The following is a 20,225-nucleotide window of genomic DNA, read 5'->3' as shown; positions in this document are numbered from 1 at the left end:
TAGGCTAACGGGGTCTGACAACACACGCATCGGGTCGATCGCTGCTGCTTTGCTCGTTTTTGATCCCCATAAAGCCCACCAAGGATTTGTTTCTTTTCGGAAGGCTGCCAGCTTCAGGGTTGTAAGTTTCGTTTGAAGCGACTAGGGGATGGTGACAACCTTTTGGACGGATCCGTGACGTCGAGTAGAGGATATTTGGTCGAGTCTCTCCAAAAGTTTGGCCCCCACGGGTTGGTGCGTGGTTGTCCGGGATGTCGGTGCCCAGCCGACGACCATCGGGCCGAGTTCGAGCACGTCGTCAGGAACTATCATCCGAATTGTGTCTTCTGATGCCAAGAGCTCCACCGTCCAATTTAAACAACGGCGCCTGTCTCTTGTTGTCGTCGCCACTTGCAACCATTTAGTGTCATCGAAGGTTCACCAGCAGGCACCCAGGTGTCTTTCTGTTCTTATTGTGGCTCGTGTGGCTGAGAATCAGTAACTGGGATGGCCATCCTCTGATGCTGACTTCTGAGATTCCTTGGTTGATCATTTCTCTCATTCGTGAGCCCCCGATGGGGGCGGGATCCTTCGTCGACTGACACGAGGTGCATAAACCAGACGATCGCTCAAGAACTTGCACAAAAAAGTCGAATCGGGTATAATTCAGGGTATAAAACTGTAAGCCCACTCCACTCGCTTCGCCGGGTTGACCGCCATGCCCGCTTATTGGGTCTTCACCTTCTCCTTCTTCGCAAACCACGACCTGGGCAGGATTTCGCTTTGCATGACCAGTCTCCCTAGACACCAAACATAACAGAGAGAGAAGCCAGCAGCGCCGACACCGACATTGGCCACTACCCACAAGTCCGGCTTGTCTGGAGGCGGCTGGAGGGCTTGCACTAGGACGTGCCATAGCGTCATGGCCAGGTAGAATGAGCCATGAATGAAAAGCGTGACCCATTGGGTCCAGTTGTTGCCGCCTTCTTGAAAATAGGCACTCAACGAAGTGGGAGGTAGGCCGAGAAGGTATGTCCAGAGCAGGGTGAGCACCGCATATGGCATCGCCAGATCTACCCGCTGCAGCAGAGGGAACATGGTCCAGCAGCCCAGGATGTTAGCGAACCCGACCCAGGCGCGAGTGGATTTGTTCAACCCATGGCTGCTTGCAAGCAGCAGCGTCATCGGCATCAACGGGAGCAAAACGCTCTTTTCGTGTACTTGATAGCTGAACAGGAAGAAGCCCCACGCGGTTGTAGCGAACGCCAGTGGCAACAATTCCTTTCTCGGCCGGAGGAAGAGGACAATATTGGGAGGAGCAATCGATGCCAATGTTGCCACGAGCGCGCCGCGCTGCAGGAGTTCGGCCGGGTAGTTCTTGATCTTGAAAACCACGTTCAATGCGCACCAAAAGTTGGCGACCTTGTCCTCGAATAGGCCGCGGGCAAAGGGAAAGACGCGGTGGACCATCTGGACTAACTGTTCTACCACCGGGTAGTAGAAGGCTTCCGTATCCAGATAGTCAGCAAGCCCTTGGAATAGTGGCAAGGGCGGACGGGGGCCGTCAATGTCCGGACGAGAATCGATCCCGTTCCTCGCGTCGGAGAGGGCGCCGATAACGAGGGGAAGTAAGAGGATGGCAAACGACACCACGGTGATTCCTGCTATCGCAATAAGGCGAGGGATGTTGATCCGCGGGAACACGCAGCTGCCGAGAAGATAGGCAAAAACAGAAAGAGCATAGTACAGCGCCATCTGCTTGAACCCAAGGGCGGCCACGAAGAATACGGCAGCCCACAGATTGCGACCAGCGAGCATGCTTGACATGCTTGCCACCACAAATCCAAGCATCACCGTGTTGTACTGGAAGTGGACATGGTCGATTAGGATCGTAGCAGGCTGCATCAGGATGGCAACAAGAGCTACCGCGGCAGACCAGTTGGCAACGCCGTTCAGCCTGCTGTAGCGGCGCACAAAGACAACGACGGCGGGAATGTAAATCAAGTATTCCGATATGATGACGGTTGCCCTCATAAAAACCTTGAGCGTCGGGTCGTGCAGGCCGCGGGACGAGAAGAGGGCAAACCACGACGGGTCGATGAGCGAACCGATCTTGCCGCAAAGCCAGCTATGATAGGCCGTCAACGGCGGGTAGTCGAGGCCCCACCATTGAAGGTCATGGAAATACCACTGCGAGATGGGAAGCTGGGTTGTGAGCTCCATCCAGTGCCTCTGGGCTTCGTAATCGCCGAACATGGGGGGTTTCTCGAAGCCTGCGACAGTGCGACAAGTCAGCCGTCGTTCTCACCAAACCATTGAAGCCAAGGTTCGAGAGCAATCGCACCTGAATAACCCCACAGCCCAGCAGCCCATCTGAAGAGACCGACGGCCATCAATATGAGGGGTAGAAGCTCCCATTGAGAGACAGTACCCCTCGCGGGCCAGAGGAAAGCCGCGAGCGGGAAAGCCGGGGCGCGAGACATGGTCTCGACAGTACCGACATTGTGAATGTTGCTGATGGAATTGACGGCCTGCTTGGCCTTTCGCCTTGGTTTGTGGGGGGAAGGCGAAGGCTTGGCCATTGTCACCGAAAATGCAGCTGGTGTTGAAGAAGAGGCCGCATTGAGCGTTCGGAAGGGCTGAAGTCCGTCGAGGATGGTCCTCGGGCTGTGGAGTTGATGCGGAACTTTTTGGCTGACAGCAATCTGTCTGGACAGGGGTTCGGAATTCGGATGACAGCTAACGGGAGTGGATGTGGGGAGCCGTGGGAGCTCCAGGAGGCAGCAGGGGCCACATTGCAGCAACTCAGGAACAGCACCATAGCGGGCCGACAGCAGCTGCTGGGCCGATGTGATGTCACCTTCCCTTGCTGCAGCTCCTGCGCGTGCAACAGATGCCCCTCATTGAAACATTGGGCGAAAAGCGGGCGATCCAAACCTGAAATCGGAGCTTCTAATAAACGGCAGCCTGAGACATCCAGGTGTTTCACTCGCTCTAGAAAATTCAACATTATATATATATTATATCATCCCGAATTGGGTCCCTTAGACAATGCCGTACCCATTCGTCCTCTCAACCACCTCCTGCTTCTCCTTCTCATCGAGCTTCACTTGCGAGTCACACCCCTCGCTGCCCCTCCAAGCAAGCACCCACCGCGGCGTGGTCCGAGACACACTCAAGAAACACAAGCGCCTCCCTCCAGCTTCACAGGCACCCTCCCTCTCCGCCGTCACCTCGACACTCCAAACCTATCTCCCCTACCTCTTCGCTCTCAACGCCTCCCTTTCGGGCAAACCAATCCACCCCGACGAACCCTCGGTCACACTCACGACCGCCCCCCAAATAGAATGGCGCCCAACCCTCTCCAGCAACCTCCTCCCCGGCCGCGAGCCCCCGCGCGTACGAATCCACTCCCTTGAGCACGAGCTCCTCTTCGCCCTCTCCACCCTCGCCAACACGCACACGCTGCAAGCCCGCGCCGCCCTCCAACCCCTCTACCAAACCACCACAGCACCCGTAGGCACCGCGCAACGCCAAACCGCCATCACCACCGCCACGCGCCACCTCCTCGACGCCGCCTCCATATACGACCACCTCTCCACCCGCACCGAATCCCCCCCCACAACCACAACCACCACCACCGCCACCACCACACCCCACCCCTACCCATGCGCCGATATCTCCCCCCCGCTACTCCGCGCCCAACGCGCCCTCGCCCTCGCCGAAGCGACCCTCCTCGCCGTGCTCAAGGACGACCCCTACCCGGCGGCCGTCGCCCAGACGCGCAACCCGCACGACACGGAGTGGATGTACAAGTCGCCCGACATCCCCAAGGTGCGCGCGCACCTGTTTGCGCGCCTGTGCCTCGCCGCGGCGGAGCACGCTGCGCAGGCGGCGGCGGGGCTGGCGGGAGCGGCGGCGGAGTCGGGGGGAAAGGTGAGTGAGGGGCTCGTGCGCTACGTGGAGGATCTGCGTAGGGCGAGTCGGGCGCGGGCGTGTCGGTTCTTTGCGATTGATGCGGAGTTGGGGGGGGAGACGGGGACGGGGATTGCGTGGTTGAGGGCGGGGTTGGGGGAGGTTGGGGTGGAGAGGAAGGGAGGTGAGAAGAGTGGTGGTGGTGGGGGGTTGAAGGGGCTGCGGAAGGAGTGGAGTGAGAGGAGGGAGGATAAGAAGGTTGAGAAGGGGTTGGATTGGGGTGCGGATGGCGGGCGGTTGGAGGAGACGAGGGTGATTGAGATGTTGGAGGCCAAGTGGGTGAAGCAAAACGATACTGTGACTTGCCGTTGAATTCCCTTTTACCAGAACCCATTCTAACTTCTTGCAGATACTTACACAACCGATACCCCCTATCGGACCTCTCCTCGCCCAAATGCCATCCGGGCGCGAGATACACTCCATTAAGCCATTCCAACCGCCATTATTGAGCGCCGAGGTGTTGGAGGCGATGAGGGCACCTCCGGACAGGTCAGACGAATTCGGCAACTACCCTAGTTCGGACGAGGAAACGGCACTGGGTTCGTCGTCGACTTTCTCTGGGAGGCCAGCAGAGAATAGGACAGGAACACCAGGCTATTATTGATTCCCATAGCCCCGTGAGCGAGATGTGACGATGAGGCCAGGCTTTGTTGTATGGTTATCATCAATTCTACTTCAGCGGGATTAGATGGAGAAACGCCATGACATGAGTCAATGCTGTCTCAGCAATCATATCGAAATACCAAAATATTGACCGGCTCGTGTCGCGAATATCAAACGCTGATTAGGTAGATACCATTTTGAGACCAAGACGCCTAATGTGCCAGTGACCATGCGCTAACCCAGAATGAATGGTACATCTCTTCCAAATTGCAACTCCACCTACTCCTCCTCGTCATCATCGTCCTGGATGACGCGCCGTCTGCGACTCCTCGAAGCGTCGGCATGACTCGGGCCGTCCTCCTCGCCCTCGGCATCCTCATCCGGCTCGGCAGTCCTCTGGCGCTTCGCCCGCGGCCGCTCCTCCTCTTCCTCCTCATCATCCAGCAACTCTTCTTCCTCCTCGTCCTCCTCCACCGCCTCGCTCTCCTCCTCGCTGTCCACCAAGAACCCGTCCTCCATATCATAGTTATCCGTCCGGCGCGTGCCGCTCGGCAGGTCGTCGTCTGAGTTGTACTCGGGCCGACGGCGCTTCTGCTTGGCACCGCCCGGAGCACCGCGCTTCCTCCCGGCGCCCGCGCCGCGCCGGCCCTCGAGGTCGCCGACGGACAGCGCACCACCACCCTTGTACCGGGCCCCGGTGCCGTCGGCGCGGGCGGCGGCCGTCTCGCGGCGGCGCTGCAGCTTGTTGCGTTCTTTCTCGGCCATCTCGGCCTGCTTCTTCAGCAGCTCCGGGTCCTCGTTGGTGACGATGATCATCTCGGAGCCGCGGTCCTTCTTGGCGCCGGCCAGGTCCGCCATCAGCCGCTCCAGCGCATGGTCTTGCAGCTCCTTGTTCGGGCGCACCGTGTACTGCTCCGTGAGGTGGCCGACGATGAGCAGAGAGTTAGTTGTTAAATGGGCGGCTGCGGCGTAGTAGTGCGCGTCTTGTACGTCGCGGTAGGGCTTGTTGGGCGGCGGGGCGAGCCGTTTGCTCTGGATCTCGTAGTGCTCGTCGCCGATGGCGAGCGTGACGGAGCCGTCGCTCCAGCGATACATGTTGGCGTTGCTCTGGATGCGGCCGGTCTTGGGATCGCGGCGGCACATTATCGAGGGGATCGGGTTCTCGGAATTGGCGTTTTCGAGGTCCCATTCGCTGGGTCGCCACTCGTCGGCCTTGTATTCCATCGGGTTGAACTTGATGAAATCGGGTACCCGGAGGGTGTGCAACTAGGCAATTGTTAGCAAAAAACTGCGCTCAAGACTTGCTCAACAATCGTGACTTACATCACCGTCCTTGGAGCGCGGCGTGCGGTGCCGATACAAAGGAACCTCGGAAACCAGCTTCTCGCGGAATTCGCGAGGCTCTTCATCATCGTCCCGGCGCGGCGCGTCTGCCTCATCGTCTTCCCTATCCGACACAATCTCCCGGTCGCTCACGACATTCTCGATATCTGAAAGCGCGTCATCGCCGTCATCTCCAAAGAGATCGTCACCTCCCTCGTCAGCAATATCGATGGGTTCTTCGGAGTCGGACATGTTGATTCGGTCTAAGAGAGGATGCGGAAAATGCGTTTGAAGTTGATTGACAATCGGAACGGCAGTTTGTAGCGCGGGTATTTCGAGGGTGTGCAAACTGTGACTCTCGAAAGGCCGAGTATCAAATTTGAGCGCCTGGCAAAGCTATGGGAGCGAGTCGCGGAGCTTCAAGGCGCGATTCTCAATGCGCTGCTGCTTCGACTCGACACCAATGGCACCTCGCTGACTCAGCTGGCATACACCCCTGTTGCTTTCGATAACGATAAGGAGAGGTGGCGCTGAAACGGCGGGGGTCTGTCGAACGAACACCCAAAGAGTCGGTGGGCCTGGAACCTGGGCTGCAACCCGAACCAATTCACCAGTAAACAATTTCATGACGACCCGTCCGAGCTAACAGGAAACAGCACTTTTTGGACTATTCCCAGGTCTCCTGTCGGTGCTTCGGGCTCTTTTTCATTTTTTCGCCCATTACCTTTCTCTTAACCCGAAACAAAAATGTCTAACCTTTTCTCTGGAATGTGAGTTTCGGTCCATCAGGTCGATTTCATCCACCGCTTCCCCGCAACCCACCAACACCCAACTCCAACACACCATCCACATCGGGCCTACCCATCCCGCCTCAACTCAGCCGTGCATAAGAGTGAGGCAGCCGCTTCTAATATTCCCCCCTTAAGAGCCCTTATTATTTTTCCAGGCCGGAGCCAGTGCTACCTTAGTGCTTCCTAAACATCTTTAAATTCTCGGGCGTTCCAAGTTGTGGTTCGATCAGGGGTAGTGACCCTCGCTCGGGACCCCTCTTATTGTTTCACTCAACGTTCCTTGTGAGAACTGTCCGTTCGTCCAAATTCGAAAGAAAAGCTCCTCGCCCATTCAAGCATAAGAATCTACCAGTGTGGTTCGTTGCATTTGGCACAGTGAGTATGTTTGATCAAAAGCAGACCCTGAGATCCCTCATGTCCTCATTGGATGGATGCCAGGCCCTGTCACTTCACCCAGCCCAACGGTCTTCCTCCCTGGTTAATAGCACTGCGGCTAACTGCCGAAACAGTAACGCGCGCTTCCGTGGCCAGAGAAGCCCGAACTCACCGGGCACGAGCTCTCCAACTCCCGAGCATCAATCACTGCCACAAGCGCCGGCGCAAGTATCACCACAGGCACAAGCCCAGGCCCAGTCGCCAGCCACCCCTACCCAAGGGCACCAAGGACACCAAGGAAGCCACTCTTCCTCCTCAAATCTTGCGGTGAAGCTCCCGCCGCTCCCCACCTCGCCATCGCTTGCTGAGACCATCGGCATGGACCAGGCTAGCGGCATGGTGCCGTCAGCGGAGGACGTTCTTGCCTCCTACCATCTCCCCCAGGCAAAGCCTCTATGGCTCAATGCCAACTATGCCAAGCACATCGTCAAGGGTAACTTCTTGACCCTGAGTGCGAAGCCCAAGACGGTTGAGATGGGAGAGTGGATTGCACACCAAGGTACATGCGATTCTAGCGGGGTCCTGAAACACGCGGCTAATTCGTTTGGCAGTTGTTGACCACTGGAGGATGTTGATCACTTTCATCCGCCTGGTCCACGACAAAGAAGAAGATGGGTCTTCGATCTGCAACTCTAGGAGATGTTCCAAGATGTCAGCGGGCGGGTGAGTCTGTCGCCAACCCCCTACTCACGGTCTTCATATTGACCGAGACAGGAATCACTCATTCACGTGGCTCAACTCGCGTTACCAACCCGTTGAGATTCCGGCCTACGAGTACTTGACGCTCGTCCAGAGGTATATCTCAGGGAAGATTGACGATGGCACCATCTTCCCCACAGACCCGGCTGGAGTCTCATACGCCGACAACCTGGCCTTCTGCACGCCAGCGCCCGAATCGGGCCAGGACTGGGTGGGGAAGCGTAGCGGTTTCCCCCAGAACTTTATGGAGACGTGCCAAACCATCTTCCGCCAGATGTTCCGCGTCTATGCGCACTTGTACTGGTCGCACTTTGACGACATGTTCAGCCTGAATCTCGAGAAGTCGATGAACAGCTGCTTCAGTCACTTCATCCTAACGGCAACCACGCTGAATCTGCTCAAGAAATCGGATCTCGAGCCCATGCAGCCGCTGATCGACCTCTGGGCGGCGCTTGGAACGTTCCCTCAGGGGTCTAAGGCTTTCGAGATTGCCAACCTCCAAGTTGGGCAACTACTGGTCCAAAAGGCAGGAGGGCCACCGGCGAGCTGATGGGAGTCGCCGAACGAAAATGCGATGGAGATGGAAGAAGGTTATTCTGCATAGCAGGCGAGGGGACTGGATGTGCATCGTCTGGCACAGCCAAGAAGCATTCGGCGGGTTTATAGCAACAGTTTATAGGACACAGTCAGGTAAATACGGAGCGAATACCCTATGGTCCAACAATATGGATTCAATTTGGTGGTCTCATTGATTGCCACGGTTTCAACATGACACGTACATTAAACCCGCATCTACAATTGATGCGATGCTCACGGTCGTCAAATCAACGCCTTACCATCGAAAATAGTGATCATATATGAACCCTATTCCCTTCTAGGCAGCAAGCTCGCTGACCAGATACTCGACAATGGTCGGCTTTCCAGGCTCGAGGATAAACCGTCCAGACCCAACATACACCTTGTTCTCCAGCACGGCGAACTCCCCGCCTCCAGTCTCAAATTCGACGACATTGACTTTTAAGCAAGCACATCAGCATCACGGCCCGCGACATCAAGTGCGTAAAATAGGAGAGAACCAAACAAGAACAACAAAAAAAAGGAAGAAAAAAAGAATAAGGAAAACTCACAAGCATCCCCAAACCCCGTTGTCCCCGCCCCCTCCTCCCCCCTCAACACCACCCCGACCTCCCCCGTCAAGTCCACCTTCCCGGTGTACTTCAACCTAAGCAGCGCGCCCGTCGCCGCGTCGCGCGCCAGCCCTTGCACGTCCAGCCGCGCCTGCGTGCCGTCGGCCGTCACCCGGATGAAGTCGCCGCCGTGCTCGATCGCTGCCCGGATCTGCACCGGGTAGTTGGGTTCGGAGACGATGCTGCCGCCGGTGGAGACGAAGGGCACGAAGACGAGGGCGCGGGAGAGGGTGGATGCGGGGGCGATGGCGACCTGTTTGGTTGGGGGGGGGGAGGGGGTGGTTAGTGAGGGTTGGGAGTGGTGTGGTGTGTTCTGGTTGTTGTGTTGTGGGGGATGGGGGTATGGTTAGAGGGAAAGGGGAGGATGTTCTAGGGAGGTGGTTCCCATGTCCTGTCTAAGGGGTTGCTTACTTGGACCGTGAAGGCGGGGATGAGCTTGGGGAAGTTAGCCATGGTGAGGAGTTGATGGAAGGTGGGTTGCAGTAAGAGTGGTATGTGATGTGTGAGGAGTGAAAGAAACGGCTGCTAAAGGAGGTGAGTGAGAGAGATTATGAGATGGTGATGGCTGTTGAGGTCAAGTATGTATAGTCTCATGAGGGGGAGACGTTGGCTAGGAGGGGCCCCGAGTGCGGGAGTGGCCGCCGCAATAGCCCGACCTCCACTGCTCTCTCGAGAAGCTGTGGCGGGTGTACAAGTACCGGAGGTTCCACAAACCCCTCCGCTATCGCCCCATAATCACCTCGGATGATGAGAGATTTGCCATGTCAAGGTAGGTAACTACTATGTAGATGATAAATGTTGAGGAATCTGTACTGGGTTTCTCCTCAAGAAACCTGCTAACGCAATTTACACATAGTAGGATGCGGAGAATGTAGGTTGAGCGTACCGAGGTCCTGATTGTGTACCTATATACTTGGGACACACATATGGCCATACGAGGTGCAAAGAAGCTCAATGTGATACAAATAGACGTACCAACCTCTCTTGCTAACGCTGTGCTTGTAAGGCATAGCTAGGGGATGTTGTGAGTGTGGAGACTAGGTACTCCTGATAACTCAAAAGCTCAAAATCATGAGACATTCGGAAGTATTCCAATTATAACAAACGACTGATTTCCTTTGACATTCAATGATTCTCTCCTTTCCGATTCCTGACTCAGAGCGCTCTTCACGAATTCCCACTGTGGTGGAGTCGAACCCCCGCGCATGCGGGGAGCTGCGCCGGAGCTGCAGTGCGAAGACCCCCATCCTGTCCTGAACCAACCAATGAGAAGCCGCATACTCGATGCAGCATCTGCTTGTCTGGCTGACATCACCAGGAAGTTGGAACCTTGGCCACTCGAGCCGACCGGTATTTTGTCTTCCAACACCAGAGCTTCCGACCATGCGACCGCCCTCCATCTTTTGCGGACACCACTGGCCGCCGACCCTGCCATAACTTTGTGATATCGGCCAGCGACACCGCCCTTTTTGCAGATCCGACAGCCTTGCCGTGTAGGCCGAGCACTCGACCAAGCCTTCGATCTTCACTTTTCAATCCACCTTTGGACGTGGCCCCAATCACACTCGCAGTTCATCTTGCTTCCTCATCCACTTTATCGCCCGTCATTCGATGCCTTGTGGCTCAATCGGGATACCTCAGCAACGGTAGCCGAGTTTGGCCCCCCACGTGCCCGAGAAGCGAAAACAATATCGTTGTTCGTTGAAACACGACAGGGACCCAGCGAGGCTGATTTGCTAGCCTGCCTAGACCCGCTGTCTTGGTTCCTGGCCCCAATGGACTCGTCAAACCAACAACCACCCCCGGAGATATCCGGCTCGATGTCTCCTCACACCACAAACCCCCCATCCTCGACTGGTCACGGCCCAAGAAGACGCAAAAACCACAGAGGGGGGAAGAAAAAGAAGCAGAGAAGGAAGTCATTTGCGCTGCCTGCCGATGAGATAGCGCAGGACGGCGACAACGAAGAGGGGCTAGGCAACTTCCCACCGGGCTTCTATACGAGGCCGGGTCGCAACTTTAGCGCCACGAGCATGGAGAGCGAAGCGCTGCTCGACCATAGGTAAGGACTGCCGATCGTGCGCGTGTTGCCCTACCCTCAGGGACTAACCACTTGAACTTCAGGGAACAGCCGCCGTTTCTACGACCTAGACGCCCCTCCGTGATGACGACCAGCACCTCCATCCCGGCTGCGCAACCCACCACGAGACCGAGGGCGGCAACTAGGGTAGATAGCGACGAGGAGGACGAAGGGGCACCTCTGCTCCCCGGCCCGGCATTTCAGAGGAGCGACACTGCCCCTGGCTATGGAACGGGCGATACTCCACGAAAGACCGGCCCCACGAGCCGACGCGATTCGAGCATGGCGAGTAGCAGCAAAAAGAGGCGCCTTGGCGATGTCTATAATGTGAACTACCCGCCCTCCGTACCGGGATCGCCTGCTCTCCACGCCACGGACCATATGACCATGAGCTTTGGCGATGTACTGCTACGCGACGAGATCGATCACGGCGAGCATTCCACGACTAAGGGGAGCGAAGACGAAGATGAAGGCAAACCGTCGCCGTTGGGCAGGAGGAAAACCATCGCTCTGCAAGCCCAAGAAGACGTTTGCTTTCCACAAGAAGGCCTCTCCGAACTTGACGAGCCTAGTGTTCGTGATACCGCGTACCGGCCGAGGCCACGAAGGCGGCGTGGGAAATGGCCCGATCTGTCCATTTTGGATGAATGGAGTAGATTTGAAAAGGAAGGCCGAAGCGAGGAACGCCGTGCGAAGAGGATCACCGAGCCGCAACTGATCAATGGAAGGTTGAGACCTGTACACCGAGGATGGTTTCAGGCCGAGGAGGCAGCGCCCTATCGCTTCACCTATTTCAACGAAGAATTCCAGAGCACTATCCACAGTCAGTCGATTTCGGAGTTGGTACAACCCGGGGGCACCTTTAGGGAGCTTTTTGTCCCCGATCCACCGGTTCTCGACGACAGCGACGACAGCGACGATGAGGCGGAACCGAACGTCGATCTATACCAAGTACTTGGAGGGCAAGGCGGCGATCCACTCATCCCATCGCGACAACCATCGCTCGCGACCACAACCCACGAATCGGACCGAAAACACTCGAATCATAGTGAAGCAACCAGGGCGGACTCGGGTGGGCATACACCTGCAGGCTTGAAACCCCCAGAAGACCCTTTGAAGTCAGCACAGAACGGGAAGCCGCAGAAACCCCTCAAATACGGAGATCGTCCAGTGTGGTGGCTCGATATTCTCAGTCCGACGGAGGCCGAGATGAAAGTGATCTCTAAAGCCTTCGGGATACACCCGCTGACGGCCGAGGATATCATGATGCAGGAGCAACGGGAAAAGGTAGAGCTATTCCGCAACTACTACTTCGTCAACTACCGTTCTTTCGACCAGGACTTGGCCAGCGATAACTTCCTCGAGCCCGTCAACATGTACGTTGTCGTATTCCGGGAATGCGTTCTCAGCTTCCACTTCTCGGTAACGCCGCATCCAGCCAACGTACGAAGACGCATTCGCCAGCTGCGAGACTACCTTATTCTCTCATCCGACTGGATCTCGTACGCCATCATCGACGACATCACCGATGTCTTCGTGCCACTTATCCAAAACATCGAGGATGAAGTAGACGACATCGACTACGCCATCCTGCAAATGCATTCGGAGGAAGACCAGGCCATGAGAGAGGAGAAGCGGCGACTTAACGAAAAGTCGGACTCGGCCGAGGTGAAGTCAGCCGAGGCTGGTCGCGACATGCTCCGGCGGGTCGGAGACTGCCGCAAGAAGGTCATGTCGCTCTACCGGCTTCTCAGCAATAAGGCGGACGTGATCAAGGGCTTTGCCAAGCGTTGCAACGAACACTGGGAGGTGGCGCCACGGTCCGAGATCGGCTTGTACCTCGGCGACATTCAGGATCATATTGTGACCATGACTTCGAACCTGAGCCACTACGAGAAGTAAGTTGCTTTACTGTACCGGAATACACACGAAAACAAGCTAACTAACGGTTTCATCAGGATCTTGGCTCGCTCTCATGGGAACTACCTCGCCCAGATCAACATCCGCATGAACGAGCGGCAGGAGCAGACGGCTGATGTGCTCGGGAAGCTGACGGTGCTGGGCACCATCGTGCTTCCCATGAATATCATCACCGGTCTGTGGGGCATGAACGTGTGGGTGCCGGGCCAGGAGTATGAGGGCGACCTCAACTGGTTCATTGCCATTACGGCGGGATTGCTCTGCTTTGGTCTGGGGTGCTTTATGATTGCGAAGAGGGTGTATAACATTGTTTGAACTTTAAAGGATAGCCTTTGCAGGGGCCTTTAGCCTTAGGAGCGAGGCTGGTTTGCTTGGGTAGGTTGTGTTGGAGTGCGTGCATACATACATACGGCACAGATATAGGCTGCATGGCTACCGAGGTTTGGGTTGGCTAGAATTGCATTATGGCGTTGGAAATGGTGGATGGATTTGCAACATTGGTTAGCAACGCACGCTGGCAAGCGTGTGAGTATTGACTTTTAATACATGGATTCAAGAATGATGTTTGACATCGATGGAAGTCATTTAGAAGTGCCTCATTTTTCGTTCTCAATGTATCGGCTGAAATCATCTTGCTGCTAGAACTCCCTAAACGTGGTCTATGACAAACTAGCGACTGATCTCTCATAATCACCGGCCCCAATATCATATCCCAGCTGTCCAGAAGAATCCCATATATATAGCATGGCATTTGCACCGCGGGCCTTTTTCTACCTAGCCTGCCCCATTTCCGAAACGCCAGAAACAGAAAGAGAAAGAAGAAGAGAAAACGAAACCGCCGGAAGGAAACAGAGCCCCCAACCGCCATGCATGCATGCAATCAATAGGAGACGCGCCAGATTTCCGCTCTCCTTGCCTATACCACCACCACTTCCCTCGCACGAGGTCTGCTTGCGGCGTTCAGCCGGAGCCTTAGCGACGGGTCTGCGCGCCGTAGCTCGCGCGCAGCATCATGATCTGCTGGCGCTCCGCCTCGGGCAGCTGGTCGATAGTCTCCTGCGGCAGCTCCATGACGGCACGCATGAGCGACTCCGGGTCCTGGCCAGCGGGGGGTTGGGCAGCCGCGACGGGGGCGGCGGGCTGCGCGGCGAGAGGCGGCGGCGCGTAACCACCAGGCGCGGCGACGGGGGGCGTGCCCGTGGCGGCGGCGGGGCCGGCTGCGGGGGGCATGATGGGGCCGGCGCCGGGCTCGAGGACCGAGTTGATGGCGTCGGGCGAGACCAGGCCCATGATCAGCAGGGCTTGGAAGATGGCGTAGCTGAGCTGGGGCGCCTGGGCGAGCAGCTCGGTGGCGCGCGCGGGGTCGTTGGTGGCCAGCGTCTTCATCTGCTGCAGGATGTCGAGGAGCTGAGCAGGGGGGAGCGTGTTCAGCGTGCGCGAGATGGCGTCGGTGCAGGAGACACCGGGGGGCAGATCCTTGCCCTGCGGGAGCGGCGGGAGAGAAGAACCGCCGCCGCCGCCCGGGCCAGCGGCCGGGATTGAAGCGGAGGGGACATTGGCGCCGCTGCCGTTGGCTGTGGCGGGGTTGGAGTAATTGGCACCGCTGGTACCGGCCTGAGGGTGGCGGTTAGATTGATAGATCCTGGATGAGGATGGGGAGGGAATTGCGGGGAAGAAAGGAAAATACATACTGCGCCATCGCGGTCGCGATTATCCTCATCGCTGACCGTCTCGTTACTAAAGTCGACGCGCAACTTGCGACCCATGATTTCGTAGTCGTTGAGATTTCTGACTGCTGAAGCCGCGGAATCTGAGAGCAGAGTGCTGTCAGTAATTGATGGATTTTGTAGAAAAAGGAAGAGAAGAGAAAGTTGGTTGTGAAAGAGTGGGAAGAGGGCGTACCGTAGTCAGGGAATTCAGCGAATCCAAACCCTTTCGGTCGACCAGTTTCACGATCGTAAACAAGCCTGAAGTTCAGCACTCTGCCTGCACCACTAAAGATTTCTGTGATTTGCTCCTCCGTTAAGCCTTTTGACGTGGGTCAGCAAAGATCAGATCGCGGCAACCATTCCCATATAGCTTACCATACGGAATATTCCCCACGAACACAACACGAGAGGGTTGTCGGGTCGACATCGTGTGTGGAACTGGGCAATTGCCCTGTAGAACTGCTTGGTAACGACTACTTGATGAAAAAGGTAGGGACAATCAAGGTATCGATACGCAGGAACGATGGCACGGGGAATGTGCAGTGTTGTGAAGGTCACGTCTGGGGTCGGAAGTGAGCGATGGAGAGATGGAGAACCAACAAAGGCAGCAGGTGATGGATTTATGCCAAAGCAAGTGGACTAGCGCAACAATTGGGGCTTTCCAAGCGCTCTGTCCCTCTCTAACTCACGTGAGTCCTGCAGTTAGGCCAGTTCTAGGTAGGCAGTGTGGTTTGAATGAGATTGGCGAATTTCCTTAGATCAACAATGAATGTTGGGACGAAAAAGAGGTTGAAAGTCACGTTCCAGTTGATAGCTACATTACACAATATGTGTATGTACCATACCGTACGGACAGGGGTTGTTGAAAGGGAACGGTTTTGGCGCACGTGAGGGAGCCAAAAAAGAAACCCAGCAGCGCACGGACCAATTGGCCCTTGAAAGCTACTGAAGCTCTTTCTCCACCAAGCAAACCGAGCTGTGGGTTTGTCGAGAGCCTCAACCGTTGACCACCAGCAAAGATGTCGAATCGCAGTCCATTTGAGGATTACGCCAATCGGATCCGGGCCGCTGCGAAGGCCGGCGGCCGTGGAGGCGCTGGCTTCCCTGGCGGTTTCCCCGGTGGCTCTCCCCGCGGTATTGGTGCCGGTCTTGCCGGTCTTCTTTTATTCGGCGGCGGCGCACTCCTCTTCCAAAACGCCCTATTCAACGTCGACGGTGGTCACAGAGCGATCAAATACCGGAGGTTGAGCGGTGTCAGCAAAGATATCTACGCCGAAGGTGCGACCCTCCACCCCGCCACCCCGCCGATACCGATATCATTACCCATGTCCGAGAACCCAGACTAACTTGACTCCAGGTACCCATTTGATGGTCCCGTGGTTCGAGACACCCATTATCTACGATGTGCGAGCGAAACCGAGAAACGTTTCCTCCCTGACCGGCACGAAGGATCTCCAAATGGTCAACATCACATGCCGTGTGCTCTCGAGGCCCGATGTGAAGTCCCTCCCCCAGATCTACCGGACCCTCGGCCAGGATTACGACGAGCGCGTCCTCCCCTCGATCGTCAACGAAGTCCTGAAGAGTGTTGTGGCCCAGTTCAACGCCAGCCAACTGATTACCCAAAGAGAGATGGTCGCCAGGCTCGTGCGGGAGAATTTGTCGCGGAGAGCCGCGCGATTCAACATCACCCTGGATGATGTATCCTTGACGGTTAGTTACGAGAATGGGTGGGGTTGCATTGGATTTTGCTAATTCGAAATGTAGCATCTCGCCTTCTCCCCGGAGTTCACAGCAGCGGTTGAAGCCAAGCAGGTTGCCCAACAAGAGGCACAGCGCGCCGCCTTCGTCGTCGACAAGGCCCGGCAGGAGAAGCAGGCCATGGTTGTCAAGGCACAGGGTGAGGCCCGGTCGGCCGAGCTCATTGGTGATGCTATCAAGAAGAACAAGGCGTATGTGGAGTTGAAGAAGTTGGAGAATGCTCGCACGATTGCCGGGCTTCTGCAAGAGGCTGGTGGCAAGAACAGACTCCTACTCGACTCAGAGGGCTTGGGCCTGAATGTTTTCGACCAGACTGAGAGGAAGTAAGGAGGCTGGAGCGTCGGTGGGCGCGATGGACAATCTCTGCTGTATGTTTAAGGGGATATGACGAGCAGTCTCCGTGTAACAACATGATGATTCTGGGTTTATGAAGTTCAGCTACTCTCTTCTCCTTAAGGAGCCTTATTTACTGGGTATTGACGCTGCATGTATGTGGTAATTGAGTGATTCCTATGTCGTTGACTGGATCGACGATCTTGCCGATGGTTGCCACGCCGCAGATTTGAGAAGACTCGCATGCGGCATGCAGCCTTTCAGATCACATCATTCGTCTAAATGCAAGTAGCTACCGGCAAATGTTCCTGGAACCATGATTATAACCACAGAGACGGGGGAGATTGGCTGCGCCCCCGCATTACCACCCACACTTGTTTGTGTGGTCACATCTTTGGGGGCGGCGAGGCCAGTATAAAGTAGCCAGAACTCGGCAAGGCTGAAGCTGTCGAAGATTCCCGTCGGCATCCTCCACGGTAGTTTACTCATCTTCCAACCTTAACAATGCGCCCGGTTCCCCGGCAGACGACCTCGGTCGTCTCCAGTTTTGCTAACCAGGGTCAGGCCGGCGGCCCTGCCTCACCCAGCAGCACAGCAGGAGAGGTGGAATTCTTCATCCCAGCAGTATGCTTAGATGTTTGCAGTAGGAAAATTAGTTTCTGACTAATTGGTTGATGATGCACCTGAATACTAATTATCTGTCTAATGTAGACAATGCCTACCTGGTATTCCAACAAATAGGCATCAACCCCTCGCTCTGTGACCCTGCAGGGCCGTTTCGAGAATACTCTGAGCAATGTGCGAGTTGCCTCGAGGCGAACTGGGTGGGCCCTAACGGCAATCCCCCATGGAGCGAGGGCATTGCCTACTGCGACACTAACCCCGTGTCCGCCACGTCCACCGTCCATTACACCATTCCGACATCGTGGCTTACAAAATCTACCACCCTGTCAGTAGCCACCTTCTCTGGCCTGGTAGAGGGCGGCGTTACAACCGATAAAGTCTACACCGTCGTGGTGGACGTGCTCGCCACGCGATCCGACTGGACTGGCTTTGGTCAAAGTACTGGTCTAACGACTGGAGCTGGGAGCACCGAAACTGGTGACAACGGTAGGGTTATTCGTTCCTTCTTGGATTGAATTCCGAGAATTGTGATTAATGCAAGGCTGGACCGCATCCGCTGACTCGAGCGGCTCAGGGGGTGGCAGCCAGGCATGGATCGCTGGCCCGGTGATTGGGGGCGTCGCAGGTCTCGCTATTCTTGTGGGGATCTACCTCTTCTTCGCCCGACGACGGAAACGATCTCAGAACCCGGAAGAAACGTGGACCGGCAAACCAGAGTTAGACGCGGAGAGCGTACCGGGGCCGCCAAAGACACCACTGGAGGTCGACGCCGAACCTCGACCACCGCAAGAGCTCGAGGGGAGTTACTATACATTCGGCGGTCAACAAACACATTGGGGGGCGGCAGAGCTGACCGCGAATGAGGTTGCTGCGCGGGAGATGGATGTGAACAGCCCGGGGCAGGAACTGGAAGCGCCATCCCTATCTCGACCACCAGCGGGGAATATATAGAAAGGGGATTTGAAAGTAATGGAATCGCCCGGCTGTTGGAAAGTTAATGACGAGGTCAAAGGTCGCCTGGCTGATCACGTGCAGGCGCCGGTTCCTGGTTCCATTGTTTGTGAGCTTCAGCGCAGCACTCGGTTGGGGTACGGAGACAGATATAATGAAGTCAAAAATGTATGTTTCATACTACCATGTACAAAATATCAGGTAATGGTTCTTTACGATGGGCCTCCCATTTCTTTCCATATAGACCATAGGATCGACTTTTGACCAGTTGGCTCCGATGTCCCTACGGCCGCATGCAAACTGCAAGCTATCCATGACTTGCATTCACACAGCCCCACTTCTAACCTCACTGCAGTTACCCCACTACCCCTCCTTATCAAGCACCTAACTTCCCAACTTGCACCTCTGCTGCCTTCAGCCTGCTTGCCACCAACCGCCCAAATTTGGACCACGCGACTGCATCCCGACCCCGCCGTGCTTGCAGCTCAAGCTCCAAGCCAACAAAAAACCCCTAACCTCAACTTCATCAACCCCACCACCTCCTCAAAACCAAAAACCAAGTCAACAATCATCGTCCGCCAAGATGCTCATCAAGTATGTCCCGCCGCGGAATGGATGCCGCCTTCCCCGCCACCACCATCCCGCCTATCCCGGAGCAGGGAGAACCCTCCCCCGTTACTGACCGATGAACCACCCCCAACCGTAGGGTCCGCACGCTTACCGGCAAGGAGATCGAGCTCGATGTCGAGGGGAGCGACCAGGTACTTTTGTTCCCTCCCGTCCCCCTTTCATATCTGCTGTCTATCTATCTACTACTGGTGTCGAGATGCTGACCCGCCAAACAAAGGTCTCCAAAATCAAGGACCTCGTCGAGGAGAAGGAGGGTATCCCGCCCGCACAGCAGCGTCTCATCCACGGTGGCAAGCAGATGTGAGTGTGGCGGTCATTTCCATCCCCAACCCCTACCCTTCCCCCGATTTCCCCGTACTAAACCCAGAGCCAGGGTCGACGACAAGACGGCGGATGACTACGCCCTAGTCGGCGGGGCCACGCTGCACTTGGTTCTGGCGCTCAGGGGAGGGCTATGAAGGGGGAAAGAGAGAGGAAACGGTGTGCGTAGCTGATGAGGTTTTGAGTCGAGTCAAGAGGGGCGAGGGGAATAGAAAGTGCTGGGGGATCCTGCTGCCTATTTTACCTACCCGGGCAAGACGGTGCATTAGCGTTTTATTTTTAATTTGTGCTCTGCTAGGAAAGACGGCGGGAAACAAGGAACCTGGTTTGACCGCCTGTGTTGTAGAATGTGGAATGTGCACGCCATCAAGGGAGGAGGTGGGTGTTAGTTTTGTTAGTAGTTCGTTGTTTGGAGCTGCGGATGATGATTCTAAGCCTGTCTCTCTCTTCTCACAAGGGTGGTTACAAGGTTACAAGCTGACAGTCTAGAGAGGAACGACAAATAGAAGTCAGTGATATTAGCAATGCGGAACTTCGCTATCAACCACCGGCTGCCTGCAAATGTCACGTTTAGAAATGTGAAAACAATTACCCTATCCCATTGGGTTTCAACGGACATCCGTGTGATATCTCCGACCCATTGTCGTACAATAACCATGGAAAATCCCCAAGCTATGACTCCAAGAACCCTGGAGCTGAAATATGACAGCAAAATCGCTGAAACAGCCTCAGAACCTTTCCGAGAACACCATGCAAGTAAATCAGTTCGTAAACCACAACACCATATGACCATGAGACCACAAGACCACGAAACGATAAAACCATAGACCAGTGAAACCATGAAACTCAACCGTCAAACCACCAAGCCGTAACTCCAAACCACGGAACCTCGCCCTACCCTCCC

The 20,225-nt window shown here is 55.9% G+C and overlaps 10 protein-coding genes across 10 annotated transcripts; 6 read left to right on the top strand and 4 right to left on the bottom strand.

Moving 5' to 3' along the window:
• Positions 1 to 367: 367 nt before the first annotated feature.
• Positions 368 to 2,717, bottom strand: F5144DRAFT_61516 (ALG6, ALG8 glycosyltransferase family-domain-containing protein). The gene is made up of 2 exons (XM_066791792.1): positions 2,324 to 2,717; positions 368 to 2,252 (listed from the first exon to the last, which is right to left on the bottom strand). The coding sequence occupies exons 1-2, from the start codon at positions 2,559 to 2,561 to the stop codon at positions 706 to 708; spliced, it is 1,785 nt and encodes a 594-aa protein (XP_066649116.1). The 5' UTR covers positions 2,562 to 2,717; the 3' UTR covers positions 368 to 705.
• A 66-nt stretch (positions 2,718 to 2,783) lies between these two features.
• On the top strand, positions 2,784 to 4,738 carry F5144DRAFT_625803 (uncharacterized protein). Its single transcript, XM_066792241.1, has 2 exons — positions 2,784 to 4,251; positions 4,304 to 4,738. The coding sequence occupies exons 1-2, from the start codon at positions 3,031 to 3,033 to the stop codon at positions 4,556 to 4,558; spliced, it is 1,476 nt and encodes a 491-aa protein (XP_066649115.1). The 5' UTR covers positions 2,784 to 3,030; the 3' UTR covers positions 4,559 to 4,738.
• Positions 4,552 to 6,448, bottom strand: F5144DRAFT_61333 (Leo1-like protein-domain-containing protein). The gene is made up of 2 exons (XM_066791746.1): positions 5,881 to 6,448; positions 4,552 to 5,823 (listed from the first exon to the last, which is right to left on the bottom strand). Exons 1-2 carry the CDS (start codon positions 6,130 to 6,132, stop codon positions 4,837 to 4,839), a joined length of 1,239 nt encoding a protein of 412 aa, XP_066649114.1. The 5' UTR covers positions 6,133 to 6,448; the 3' UTR covers positions 4,552 to 4,836.
• Positions 6,449 to 6,465: 17 nt separating this feature from the next.
• On the top strand, positions 6,466 to 8,530 carry F5144DRAFT_557429 (Mob1/phocein). The gene is made up of 4 exons (XM_066788024.1): positions 6,466 to 6,650; positions 7,181 to 7,605; positions 7,658 to 7,769; positions 7,821 to 8,530. Exons 1-4 carry the CDS (start codon positions 6,628 to 6,630, stop codon positions 8,353 to 8,355), a joined length of 1,095 nt encoding a protein of 364 aa, XP_066649113.1. The 5' UTR covers positions 6,466 to 6,627; the 3' UTR covers positions 8,356 to 8,530.
• F5144DRAFT_608693 (uncharacterized protein) lies at positions 8,531 to 9,870 on the bottom strand. Its single transcript, XM_066791603.1, has 3 exons — positions 9,404 to 9,870; positions 8,933 to 9,245; positions 8,531 to 8,819 (listed from the first exon to the last, which is right to left on the bottom strand). Exons 1-3 carry the CDS (start codon positions 9,443 to 9,445, stop codon positions 8,680 to 8,682), a joined length of 495 nt encoding a protein of 164 aa, XP_066649112.1. The 5' UTR covers positions 9,446 to 9,870; the 3' UTR covers positions 8,531 to 8,679.
• Positions 9,871 to 10,339: 469 nt separating this feature from the next.
• Positions 10,340 to 13,555, top strand: F5144DRAFT_608692 (uncharacterized protein). Its single transcript, XM_066791602.1, has 3 exons — positions 10,340 to 11,054; positions 11,117 to 12,970; positions 13,031 to 13,555. Exons 1-3 carry the CDS (start codon positions 10,768 to 10,770, stop codon positions 13,305 to 13,307), a joined length of 2,418 nt encoding a protein of 805 aa, XP_066649111.1. The 5' UTR covers positions 10,340 to 10,767; the 3' UTR covers positions 13,308 to 13,555.
• Positions 13,556 to 13,573: 18 nt separating this feature from the next.
• On the bottom strand, positions 13,574 to 15,546 carry F5144DRAFT_625798 (hinge domain of cleavage stimulation factor subunit 2-domain-containing protein). Its single transcript, XM_066792240.1, has 4 exons — positions 15,077 to 15,546; positions 14,895 to 15,020; positions 14,684 to 14,802; positions 13,574 to 14,606 (listed from the first exon to the last, which is right to left on the bottom strand). The coding sequence occupies exons 1-4, from the start codon at positions 15,126 to 15,128 to the stop codon at positions 13,965 to 13,967; spliced, it is 939 nt and encodes a 312-aa protein (XP_066649110.1). The 5' UTR covers positions 15,129 to 15,546; the 3' UTR covers positions 13,574 to 13,964.
• Positions 15,547 to 15,623: 77 nt separating this feature from the next.
• On the top strand, positions 15,624 to 17,004 carry F5144DRAFT_557395 (band 7 family-domain-containing protein). The gene is made up of 3 exons (XM_066788023.1): positions 15,624 to 15,979; positions 16,059 to 16,414; positions 16,469 to 17,004. Exons 1-3 carry the CDS (start codon positions 15,721 to 15,723, stop codon positions 16,787 to 16,789), a joined length of 936 nt encoding a protein of 311 aa, XP_066649109.1. The 5' UTR covers positions 15,624 to 15,720; the 3' UTR covers positions 16,790 to 17,004.
• Positions 17,005 to 17,078: 74 nt separating this feature from the next.
• Positions 17,079 to 18,704, top strand: F5144DRAFT_557393 (uncharacterized protein). Its single transcript, XM_066788022.1, has 3 exons — positions 17,079 to 17,438; positions 17,507 to 17,905; positions 17,994 to 18,704. Exons 1-3 carry the CDS (start codon positions 17,300 to 17,302, stop codon positions 18,368 to 18,370), a joined length of 915 nt encoding a protein of 304 aa, XP_066649108.1. The 5' UTR covers positions 17,079 to 17,299; the 3' UTR covers positions 18,371 to 18,704.
• On the top strand, positions 18,705 to 19,865 carry F5144DRAFT_557390 (ubiquitin-related domain-containing protein). Its single transcript, XM_066788021.1, has 4 exons — positions 18,705 to 18,964; positions 19,077 to 19,131; positions 19,218 to 19,300; positions 19,374 to 19,865. The coding sequence occupies exons 1-4, from the start codon at positions 18,954 to 18,956 to the stop codon at positions 19,456 to 19,458; spliced, it is 234 nt and encodes a 77-aa protein (XP_066649107.1). The 5' UTR covers positions 18,705 to 18,953; the 3' UTR covers positions 19,459 to 19,865.
• The last annotated feature ends 360 nt before the right edge of the window (positions 19,866 to 20,225 follow it).

Source organism: Chaetomium tenue (assembly GCF_020726465.1).
Source record: "Chaetomium tenue strain MPI-SDFR-AT-0079 chromosome Unknown F5144scaffold_1, whole genome shotgun sequence".
Lineage (NCBI taxonomy): Eukaryota > Fungi > Ascomycota > Sordariomycetes > Sordariales > Chaetomiaceae > Chaetomium > Chaetomium tenue.
The sequence above is the reverse complement of the archived record's forward strand: the minus strand, read 5'-3'. Positions and strand labels throughout refer to the sequence as shown.